Source organism: Meriones unguiculatus, chromosome 3, assembly GCF_030254825.1.
Source record: "Meriones unguiculatus strain TT.TT164.6M chromosome 3, Bangor_MerUng_6.1, whole genome shotgun sequence".
Classification (NCBI taxonomy): domain Eukaryota; kingdom Metazoa; phylum Chordata; class Mammalia; order Rodentia; family Muridae; genus Meriones; species Meriones unguiculatus.
The window spans coordinates 30,535,088-30,547,383 of NC_083351.1; the positions used below are offsets into that span (position 1 = coordinate 30,535,088).

Consider the following 12,296-nt stretch of genomic DNA (forward strand, 5'->3'; position numbering starts at 1 on the left):
GGCATTTGCTCTCTTTTTCCACCTAGGCTGGTCCAAGAGGAGAGGCACCCAGGCACACAGCAATGGAGTTTGGGAGTGTTCTGGGTGTGAGCTCCTGTGTCAGTCTTCCATTCAATGTGACAGTACCTTGGGGTTTGTGTGCTCTTTTAAAGATGTGTAGTTGTAACACAAGTCAGACACTGAGGTTTCTCTCTCTCTCTTTTGTTATTATTTTGCATCTGAAGACAATTTCCTTCAGGCTAAAGGCTGACTCTAGGACTCTCCAGTCTTGACTCCCACCTCCCCAGTTTTGCTGTTTCCTGTAGAGTTGTAGGCAGGGAGAGAGGCAGGAAAGGGGGTGATGTCTCCAGCTAGCTTCCCTGAGCAGCTCCTGTTTGTAGACTAAGGGACCAGAGGTGACCTCTCTTCTGGGACTCTACCTTCTTTTATCTTCTAGCCTAATCTGTCAGACTCCTCATACATTGTTCTTGGGGGAAAACAGAACCATCCCAAACTATTGTCTATCTACAGAGCCGTCTGTCCCTGAGGGGTCTCCTTGTCCACTGCATCTTGAATGATCTTAGCAGCCCAGATGCCAGACTTGATGGCAGTGTCTATCCAGCCATGAGATATATCAGTGTGCTCCCCAGCAAAGTAGATGTGGCCCTCTGGCTGGAAGAGCTCCTTGGAATAATCCATATATTGGTAGGGTGTGAACTCAGCAAAAGAGCCAATGGTGAGGGGGTCCAGGGACCATTGCTTGTGCACTGACTCAGGGCACATGTGCTTTAGCTCCTCCTTGGATCGCTGGTGCACTGCAGCCAGGTCATTCAGGATGATATCCACTACCTGATCTTCCTTCATGGAGGTAAAGAAGAGGGAATCATCGCCCACAGTGTAAGAGGCCAGCAACACGCCTTTGCCACCTGGCAGGCTGTCGCTGGGATAGTGGATGAAGCGGGAGGGCCGGTCCGTGATGGAGCTCCCACCCCGTATGCCGTCCTTTTCCCAGAAACGTTCCTTGCACACTAATGCCACCTTGGTGGCACTGGTGTAATGCAACAAGCGCAGGGCATGCGTTTTGTTAGGGGACAGGGGTGGCTGGAAGGTGATGAGGCGTGTGGCCTTAGCTGAGGCAGAGATGATGACATAGTCTGCAGTGAGGTTTTGCAGTGAAGAGGTGGGCCCAGCCGTGCAGTAGGAAACCTCAACCTTTGTTCTGTTTCTCACCACTCTTTCTACTTTGGACTCCAGATGGATGGTGCCTGGCTTCAGGCTGGCACTGAGGCCACTGGGGAGTTGGTCAAAGCCACCAGTGATCTCTGCAAATCTGCAGGGGTGGAGAAGGAAAGATGAGTGGAGACACTACCAGCTCTGTGTTTCCCAGCACTGGCCATACTTCTGGTCTGAGAAGAACCTATCTCCTGACTCTTGTTTGGACACTTTATAAACATCACCTTCATGAATACACAGCCCCGTGTCAGGCAGGGATTTTTACCTGAGTGCATCCTACATGGTAAATACCTAACAAATCAGTGCTGGGGACGGGGTTCTTCCTGGCACCAGGTCAGCCTTACTCTGTGCTTTTGGAGTAGAAGATGCTAAAACTCCTCAGGGTCTCCAGGAGGGAATCATATAATCCGGCATCCTCATTCATCAAGTCCTCGATGAACTGGACTGCTCCTTTGCTTAGGTTTCCTTCCTTCATTAGGTAAGCCTGTGGGGAGAGGGCACCATAGATGCAAGTGTGGCTCATAGGGTATGGAATACAGGAAGGCTTTAGCAGGGACCTGGGCCCAGCAAGGGTAGATTTGGGTTTGACAGAGGCAAAGGCTTTTGCAGTAGGAAGAGAGCATCCTGGAGTTGGGACACTGCCTCAGGACCTTGGCTGAGCCTGGAGCCCTGAGTGCACATCTCTACTCCATTCTGTGGCTTCTCATTTCAGTTACCTTGGTGGAGTAAGAGTCATAAAGGGATAGCAGTTCAGGGCAGTTGAGTGGCTCCATGGATTCATTGATCTGCAGAAGGTGAGGAGAGATACTGTCATCAAGCTGGGCCTGCAGGTGGCCACGACAGCTAGGCTGTTGTAGACAAGGTCACAGGGCAACACACATATTTTTAGATTGGAGTCACGTTCTTTGGATTTCCCTTGGAGAGGCTGTGAAAGGCCAGGAAAGGGCAGTTCCCAGAGCTCCTGGGTGTGCCTTCTTCCCTGAGGAGGATGTCTCCTTCATTTGAAGAAACCCGTGCTTTTGTTGACACAGGGTCTCACATAGCCTAGGTTGGCTTCCAAGTCACTGTAGACCTGAGGCTGCTCTTCAGTCCTAGATCCTCCTACCTCTACCTTCCAAGTATTGGGATTAAAGCATGTACTATGACACATGACTTGAAATGAAAGACCAGTTCAGGACAAAAATTGAAGGTGAAGGTCTATTTGATAGGATATTTGCTGGATAAGACTGAGGACTTGAGTTCTAGACTCAGAATCCATAGAAAAGTACCATGTGTTGTGGCTAGAGAGATGTCTCAGTGATTAAGAGCACTGGCTGCTCTTCAGGAGGACCTGTGTTCAATTCCCAGTACTCACATAGCAGCTTGCATCTGTCTGTACCTTCAATTCTGGGTATCTGACACCCTCACACAGACACACACAGAGGTAAAACACCAATGCACATATTAAAAACAGGGTGTGAGCCGAGGGGCAGCTTTGTTGCACACCTTTAATCCCAGCACACAACAGGTAGAGGTAGGTTGATCTATGGGAGTTTGAGAACATATTAATCTGCAAAGGGAGAAGGAGAGCCAGGTGTGGTGGAGCACACCTGTACTTCCAGAACTCAGGAGGGAGAGAGAGGCAGGTATATGTGTGTTTGATGCCAGCCTCATCTACAGAGGGAGACCCAGACAGCTAAGGCTACACAGAGAATCTCTGTCTCCAAACAACAACAGCAACAAAGTGGGGTGTGTTGTCACAGGGCTGTAAATCCAGCCTTGAGAATATAGAAGCAGTAGAATCCCTAGGGCTGGCTGGCCAGCCAATTCAGGGGAATTAGCAAGCTCTAGGTTAGGTGAGAAACTGCTAAAAATAAAATAAAGTAGAAAGCAATCAAGGAAGACACCTGATGTTGTCCTCTGGCTTCTACCAAAATGTGCATTTAGGATGCCTGATGTACTCCAAAGGATTGCCTAATCTCGCTGCAACTTTCTTTCAATTACTTCTGTTCACATCATGGCTCCTGAATCACTCAGAGATGGAAGGAAAGGGTTGAGGGTGAAGTTGCAGGTGGTGACATCCTTAATAGATGTTAGAAGGTAGATGTACCAATCATGAGGGTACTGGGTGGGAATCAGGTGATCTGAGTGCATGTACTGATTTGGCCTGTGATCTTAGGCACCTCCCCATTTCCTTCTTGATTGAAGCTGGGAAAGGCAGCAGGCACCTTAATGATGGCTTGGTAGAAGAGTTGTGGGGCAGTTTTGTTCTTCTCTGTGGGACTGGTGGGGTAGCCCAAGATATCTGGGTTAGCCTTGACTTCCCCAGCACGGTGACGCTGTCCATTGAGTAGGTACCAGGTGTTGTTGTCATACTGGATGAACTTATTGAACTTCAGGCCAAGCTTCTTGACATAGATGTGGATTAGCCTGCAGCAGAGAGAGACATAATCCTTGTGCCTTCTGGTCCCACCTTAGAAATGACCTGGTGCCTAGGAACTCAGACTAATTTCTTGCTCAGTTGTAATCTCATTTAATATGGGCATTAACTCCTCCACTCCCAAGGCTAAAGAGGGCACTAAGTTGGTGGAACTAAGGACATTTATGAAATCCCAATGAGTAGTACTCAACAGTAAGACAGATGTCCTTTGCTCCAGGCAGCATTTGAGATCCCATTATGCCCTTGTGAAGTAAATTTGAGGTTGTGTTTATGATACCCACTTTGGGCTGGTGCAGTTGCTTTTGTTCTTGGTGGCTTAGAGGTTAAGTGTGGGTTCAGTTTCTATTGAAGGCAAAAGAAGAGAAACATCTGTGGAGATAAGGTCTAGGACAAAGTTCGGGCTGAACACATGGTAGACACTGTTAATTAGAAGGTGTCATATTTTTTCATCTTATTTTGGTGCAACTGAAAAATATGAAACTGCCCATATTTACCCTCCAATTTGATGGGTTGGCAGTAATGATGGCAATTGTCATTATGGGATCTATCATTTCCTGTGTGACCCTCAGCTTCCTGTGACCTCTCGTATTCTCTCCAACATGGGGGATGAGTATCATCCCTGACTAATTGGGTTGGATCATATGACACAGCGATACTGAAAGACAGGCATGATGGCATTGGGGACCCTCTTACCTTTTCCTCATCCCCCGCCCCCATATTCCTTTTCTTGCACTGGACTTGCCTGTGGCTTTCTGGGATTCGCATTGCTCCTAGTTCAATGTACCAGCCTTCCTCCTTGTTTCTGTATGTGAGCACCCGACCTCCAGTGTAGTTACTGGCCTCCAAAACGGTTACCTGAGGAGCAGAGAAGTTGCTATCATTCTTAGGGAGTGCTTTCCTTTCTCCTCACCCCATTTCTCACCTCCAAATAGCTATAGGCTCTGGCCTGGACTCTAGGAAAGTGCAGGATAACCTCAGTGGAGCTGTTTGCTCTGGAGGGTCCTGAGTGATTGAGGGGCCCTTGCTTGGCAGCATAGGTATTCACTCTGGCCGCCACAAGAACATGAATGGCGGTTATAATGATGAGGGCTCAGGGTGTTTGGAGACTTATCTACACGCCATGTGCACCTCTCCCTGTCAGGCCACTCTTTCTTTTTCCACCCAAGGAAGCAAATCAAAGGCTGATGATCAGGGTTTCTCTAAACTGTCTTACCTCGTGACCAGCATCCTGCAGCAGCTTGGCTGCTACTAGGCCTGCCATTCCAGCCCCTACCACCACCACATGCTTGGGATGTTTGGAGGGCTTGAGCCCATTTTGGGCTATGTCAACGAGGGTGTCATAATCGGGGTCCTGTAAACACTTGAAAATGTCCTCAGAGAAGACAAGGCAGCTGAAGATGGACAGCAAGATCCCCCAAATAAGGATTCCTGGAAGCAGAGAGAGCAAGGTGGGGGGGTCTTTCTGCAGTCCATCCCCAACCCAGTATACATAATAAATAAATAAATAAATATATAAATATATAAATAAATACATCTTTAAATCCCGGGCTTTGGTAAAGCTGAATCCCTATCTCAATTCTGTTTTTAAGAATATACATACGTATATATTTTCATTTTTAAGATTATAATGCTATTTCAGTTCTTATTCTCTTTACTCTTACATGGTGCTCAGCTGCTATCCACAGCCCCATGGCCACCTGGTTGACTCCTGTCCCTCTCCCATCCAGCACCTGTACCTATTTCAGTATGCAACTCTTCCTTGCTCAGTCTCCTCCAAACCCTGAGCAGGACCCCACTTACCACTCTTCGTGGCCATGCCCCTAAACCTCATGTGGAACTCAGAGCCGCTCAACCTCTCTTTATAAAGAAGCAGCACCTCCTTGGTAATATTTGGCCCTTATCCCACCAGTCCACCTCTGGCTCTATTGACTCAGCCAAGCAGGGCAGCCCTGCTTTAAGAGCTGACCCATGAGGAGAGATGACAGTGATAACTGACCCCACCTTCTTCTCATCCTCTTCATTGCACCTGCCAACACCCCCAACAGCCTCTTCCTCTAGAAAAGCCTCTTCTCCCAGTCCAGTCCTCCTGGTGCTAAGGAGCAGGTAGGCCATTCTAGACTTGCTGTGATGGCCCTGGGAAGGAATGTGAGCTGCTTTGGGCGTCCAGTTTCTGAACTTCTAGAACAACCCAGAGTTCCTGACAGCTCCAGGACTTTCTGGATTGCCTGCTCTCTGACCGCTGTTGGTGAAGGCCCTTGGGTCTGATGTCTGTTTGGGATGGGGATCTGCCCAAGGAGCTCCTGTACAGGGTTCATGCTCTCTTTGCCCATCTCCCTCTTAGGCTCCCAGGCAGGCAGGCATGTAGGTGCAGTCTGCAGCCGGGCCCATTTGCAGAGGCGTGCTTTCTGCTCCTTCCTCTGGGACCTCAGGGCTTCCTTAGACACAGTGTACTTCCCTGGCAATGGACTTCCCATAATGAATGAAGCCAGGTAGCTCTTTTCCCAAGACAAGCTTTGGTTTACAGGCTGGCTGGCAAGAGAAATGAACAGAAAGTCTGTACCCAACCAGCAGGACAAGGCAGGGGAGGGACAGGAGTGGGGAAAGGAAGGAGCACATGGTATCCATGGCCTAGAACTCAGATTCTGGCATCAGGTGGTGTGGGGAAAGGGTAGTAGCAATGGAATCAACAGAGCTGGGTTGGAGTCCAGATTTCTCCTAGGAAGTTGTGTGTTTTGGGATGTGGAATTGATCCCCTTCTGAACTTGAGTCTTAACGTGCTTCTTTCCTTCCTACCTTCCTTCCTTCCTTCCTTCCTTTATTTCTTTTTTTTGGAAGATATTTTTTCTGTCCTTTATTAGAGGGAAGAAATGAGAATAGAAACAGTATCATTCCCTTTTCCCTTCCACTCAGACATGGAGTATACATCCAAAGATTCCTGTTAGATAGCTAAAAAACAAGTAATAGCACATTCTTTTTTTACTCATACATAATGATGATGAAGTTTAGTTTATAGATTAAGCACAGTAAGAAATTAACAACAAAAACATAACATGACAATTATAACAACATGCTATGATAAAATTGCTGCATTACAGCCTTTATGCTCTGTTAGAAATGTAGGGAAAGCTGCTGTGGGGATTATCGGACTTTCAGCATTCCTGAGTGTGGCTGTACACTCTCAAAGGACCTCATCAGTGAGACCCTCCAATTATTTTTTATTTATCTTTAAAAATGTATTTATTATTCTCTCATATATTACATCCTGACCGCACACTCCCCTCCCTCCTCTCTTCCAAGTCCTTTCTTCCCCAGATCGACTCCCCCTTTGTTTCCCTTCAGAAAAGAGCAGGGCTCTTTTCAACCAGACATAACAAGTTATGATATCCAGTGGGGAGAAAAGAGTCCCAAAAGCAGGTAGAAGAGTCAGAGGCAGCCCCCACTCCCACTGTTGGGTTTCCCAGCAGAACACCAAGAGACACAACCATGACATATATGCAGAGGACCTAGCTCAGATTCATACAGGCTCCCTAATTGTTGCTTCAGACTCCGTGAAGCCCTGTGAGCCCTGCGAGCCCTGCTTAGCTGATTTATAGTGTCCTGATCCCTCTGGCTTCTAAAATCCTTCCTCCCCGTCTTCTGAGGAATTCAAGCTGGGGTTTTCTCTTTTGAGACACAGACCAATAATACCTTCTTCCTAGGAGTTTGATTTCCTTTTTCTTTTTCTATAGAAGTATCTTGCTGTATAGGTCAGGATGACCTTGAACTCCAAATCCTCCTGCCTTAGCTTTCTGGTTGCTTGGATTACATCACCATGTGCTTCAGACCGTGTCAAGGCTGATCTGAGATGATGTGTACAGTATAGCTGTTTCCTTTAGGTTTGACGTGATCATCACCATCTTGAAGCAGAACAGGTATGGTGATTTGGAAAGACCTTGGCCACAGGCAAGGCAATAGAACAATAAGAACAATGCTAGTCTAGGATAATGTAGTTTTCTTATTATAACCATTACACTGTCATTCTCCTATTGTAACCATTACAGAGTCATCTGTTAAGTCTAGGATAAAGAGGCTCTTAACTCTCCCTGGTGGAAGGAGGTGGGAGGTCCTCAATCCTTCCTTTGAGATTCAAGGCACCATTCCTTTGTTACTCAGCTGTACAGGATCTTGGGGGTGGTAGAATAGATGAGAGGTAGAAGGTTGGGGTGGGTTGCAGCTTTGGTGGTCGAACCACCCATGAGTCACCCACGCTCCAGTAAATGAGCCAGGAGCTCATATTTCAGCAGTGGAATGTGTGTGAAGGATCTGGCCTAGCACCTTGTGAGTGTGAAAGACTAATATGGTTTTGATTTCGGCTTCCATGATGGCCACTGATGAGGAATATCTTTTACATGCTTATTGCTCAGTCATGTATGCCCTTTAGAGACTAGTTTCTTCAGGTCATTACCCATCTTAACCATGGGATGTCTCTCTCAATTACTGAGCATAGTTTTATTTCGTAATATTTATTTTATATTACATGTATACATGTTTTGCCTGCATGCCTGTCTAAGTACCGTACATGTGAAATGCTGTTGGAGGCCAGAAGAGGGTTCAGCCCCTTCAAACTGCAGGTATGGATGCTGTGAGTATCCTGTAGTTATTGGGAACTGAAGCTGGGCCCTCTGGGAGATCAGGCAGTGTTCTTAATGCCTGAACCTTCTCTTCAGTCATGAGCCTTAAGACTTTGGACAATATATATATATATATATATATATATATATATATATATATATATCCTTAACCAGATATTTAATTGAAAATATTTTATGTGCATTTGTGGTATCATTTTTTTCTTTTCTATTTTCTGATATTTTATTTTTATTAATTCTTTGAAAACTTTAAACAATGTATTTTGGTCATACTCACCCTCCACTCCACCACTGCTCTTAGCTTTTCCCAGACTTCCCAGTCACCTCCCTAACTCCCAATCTTTGTATTCTCTTTTTTTATTATTTTCAGTTTATTCACTTTGTATCTCATCTGTAGCCCCCTCCCTCATTCCTTCCCAATCCCACTCTCCCTCCCTCTTCTCCTCCCAATTCCCTCTCCATGTCCACTGATAGGGGAGGTCCTCCTCCCCTTCCATCTGACCCTAACTTATAGGGTCTCAACAGCACTGAGTGCATTGTCCTTCTCTGTGGCCTGGCAAGGCCTTTGTGTTCTCTTAAAAAATTTTATTCAATAACTCATTGACCTCACAGTAACTACTGTTAATTTATTTGTAGTTTTGAGGTCTTCCCCTGGAGCATGATCTAATTATGGGGTCCATGCTGGCTTTGTAGCTGAGGTTGGAACTGAACTCCTCATATTTTTCTGCCTCCATTTTCCAGGTGCTGGATCACAGGCTTGTGATACTACCTCTGGTTGAGTTTTCTTGATAGTATCTCTGTATTATAAACATTTCCACTTTGATAGAATTCAATGAATTTTTTTCTCTTGTTACTTTTGGAGTAGATTTAAGAAACAATTGCCTGATCCAACAGCATGAAAATTTATTCCTTTTTTGTCTTAAAAGTATCATTTAGGTCTTTGATTTATTTTGAAGTAATTTTCTGTATACTATGTGAAAGGGCCCAATTTTATTCTTTTGCACATGGGCATTCACTTGTTACAGCACTATTTTTGAAAACATTATCTTTTCTTCACTGAACAGTCCTTGTGTCCCTGATGAAAATTAATTGACAATGAAGTCTTTTTTAAAGATTTATTTATTTTTATTTTATGTGCAATGGTATTTTGCCTGCATGTGTGTCTGAGTGACAGCCTCATTGTCCCTGAAGCTGGAGATATAGAGAACTGAGAGCTGTCCTTTGAATTCACACCCTTGACCCAGTGTTACCTGACCCTTAAGGTCACAAAGCTGGCAGCACAGCAGGTGCACACCATCAAATGTCAGTGTGCACTCAGGATGAGCACTAGTGCTTCCTGTAATCAACAGCAGATTGCACGAGGAAGCAGGCCAAATGGGCTGCTGCTACTTTCCTCTCCACTTATGGCCCAAACCTACATCTCCCTGGTTAGTTTGCTATGATTGACAGAAGAGCACCAGATGCTAGCTGGTTACAGATGGTTCTATGCCTGCACTACTTGAGTGCTGATAGCTGGAACACACGTCTCCTTCTGGAAGATGACTGAGGACAATGGTGAAGAAAAACCCTCCAGGGGATAGGACAATGAGCAGGGTGTTCATTTGTTCCTTTGGTTTAGGAGAAGAAATGGCTTATAGGTAAAAGTCTATATTGACCAATGCAAAGTGGCCACAGGATGGTTGGATGTGTGGCTAGGTGGTCAGGGATTTGGATGGAACTCGTTTAGATAACTTGTGAAGATGAGTATGGGGAGAGATCTGTGGATAACCTCCCTTGAACTGGAAAATGTAAAAAATATATGAATGCTCATATGAATGCTCACAAAAAGTGTCTAAAAATAAAAAAGAGTTAGCTAGTTAAGTGGGTTAGGATGACATTCTCTGTGGACATCAGTCACCATCTTTCCCTTGTCACCGCCCAAAGGGGTCATTAAATAAAAGCATCTAAGATGTCACAGATAGAAGTTATGTTTGGGCTTAGCAATACAGACTATGACCAGTTTTTATCCTTTTAATCTTTACTCTTTATAGAGAGAGTTAGGGGTTAAGCAATTTGCAACATTACCACATGCTAAGTCATAGCTTGTTAATTACTGTAAGTCATTTTACCCACAGGGAATTTCATAGCTCTGTTTCAGATATTGCATGAGTTATTACAGATAGATACTTAAAAGAACAGCAGGCACACAGGAAGAAACATGCTGTGAAATTTAGATGTTATCACCATTATTATGATACAAATTTTGGTTGATATTTCTATCATTGTTGTCACTGAAATTGTTTTTCTATGGGCTTAGTAAACTCTATGTCCCTCATAAAGGATTCATAGCTTTGGGGATGTAAATATCCAGCACTTTAGGTGCTGAGGGCATACTGCCTAAGGCAGGGCTGAGAAGCTCAAGTCAGAGATCCTGACCGAAGGACTCTATAGTGAGGTGGTAGAAAATACATTCCCTGATATAACAATAGTGTCCAATTTCATTGTCTTTGTGGACATCCATTGGACTCAAGGCCATGTCTGAAAGCAGTCCTTTCCTTACTGGACAGTATGTTTGTCTATGACTAAAATCGGTTGGGCTGTATCTGAACTGTCAGTTCTAATCTACTAACCCACACATTAGCCTTCATAGAAGTTGCATAACTCACTGGTTTCTCTAGCTTTGTGGTAGGTTTCGACATTGGGAGCGAGACGCCCTCCCTCTTTGTTCTTCTTTTTCAAGATTTCTGGCCTCTTCTGAGTCCCTTGAGCTTTCCATTGACCTTTAGGATCCATTCTGCAAATTCAGTAAATTGAGAACAAGAACTACGATAGAGACACACCGAATCAGCTTAGGATTTGTTGGCATCTTGACAATAGAACATCTTCTGATCCAGGAACCACAAGCCTCCAAATTCCAATGTGACCTCAATGCCCACAGTGAACGAGGTGTTATCTGATGTGCTGGGTCACAAAGCTGGCCTGCTCAGCAGGTGTGCCCCATCGAATGTCAGAGTGCACTCACAGATGTCTCCAAGCACTCCATGAAGGCACAGGTAAGTTAGGCAAGAAAGTGCCGCAAGTGAAATTGGAGAGAATGGGTGTGGAGAGATCTGTGGGTAGCCTGCTTAGAAATGGGACGGAGTGTTGGGACGTTACTGTCTTTGTGTATCTGTATCAATAGTGTCCTCAATGGGCAAGGACATGAAGAATTGAGGAAATGTTATGGTATTTTCTGAAGACACCTGTCAGCTTCTTTCCTCGCCACCCTCTCCCTGATGGTCATGGTTAATCTTCACTGTCAACTTGACTGGGCTTAGAATAACCATCGAACACACCTCTGGGTGTATTTGTGAATGTATTTCCAGAAAAACTAATAGGGGATGTTCCTTCTTGATTGTGGGTTCACCCTTATAGGGGCTGGGGTACTAGGAAATGTAAAAGGAGACAGTGGTTTGAGTAAGGGCATCCATCTATCTGTTAACTGACTGGAAAGACAATGTGACCCTAAATCTGTTTCTACTGCCATGACTTCCCTGACACAAATGACTTTGTCCTTGGACTCTCAGTCTAAAAAAGTGCTTCCTCAAGTGGTCTGGGTCAGGTATTTTATCATAGCAATGAAAACATAACTGTTAATGTGGCCAGTGCAGTGATGAGCACCAGGCTCAGCTGTTAGGGATGCAGGCTATGCAGGGTCTCAGCAGCATGAGCTTCCCACTGACTGACAAAGCTTCACCATCCTTTGCTTCTGCTCCTATGGAGAGTTGCTTGTTAAACATCCCACACCAATGGTTAAAACTTCTTTTTCTTTATTCTTTTCTCATACAATACATTCCAGTCACAGGCTCCCACCCTCCCCTCCTCCCAGCCCTGTCCACCTTCTACTCTCCCTCATATCCTCTGGTCACTCATTTCCCCTTCACAAAAGATCAGGGTTCCCAGGGATATCAACCAAACACAGGATAAGAAGATGCAATAAGAATTGGCACCAACCCTCAAGTCAAGGGTGGATGACAACTCAGGTTAAAAGGGTCCCAAGAGAAGGCAAAAGAGTCAGA

General features: G+C 45.2%; 1 protein-coding gene across 1 annotated transcript; it reads right to left on the reverse strand.

The window, feature by feature from the left end:
* Positions 1-504: 504 nt before the first annotated feature.
* On the reverse strand, positions 505-5,462 carry LOC110547447 (L-amino-acid oxidase-like). The gene is made up of 7 exons (XM_021635013.1): positions 5,432-5,462; positions 4,845-5,059; positions 4,374-4,486; positions 3,420-3,621; positions 1,929-1,997; positions 1,557-1,696; positions 505-1,309 (listed from the first exon to the last, which is right to left on the reverse strand). The coding sequence occupies exons 1-7, from the start codon at positions 5,460-5,462 to the stop codon at positions 505-507; spliced, it is 1,575 nt and encodes a 524-aa protein (XP_021490688.1).
* Between the last annotated feature and the right edge of the window lie 6,834 nt (positions 5,463-12,296).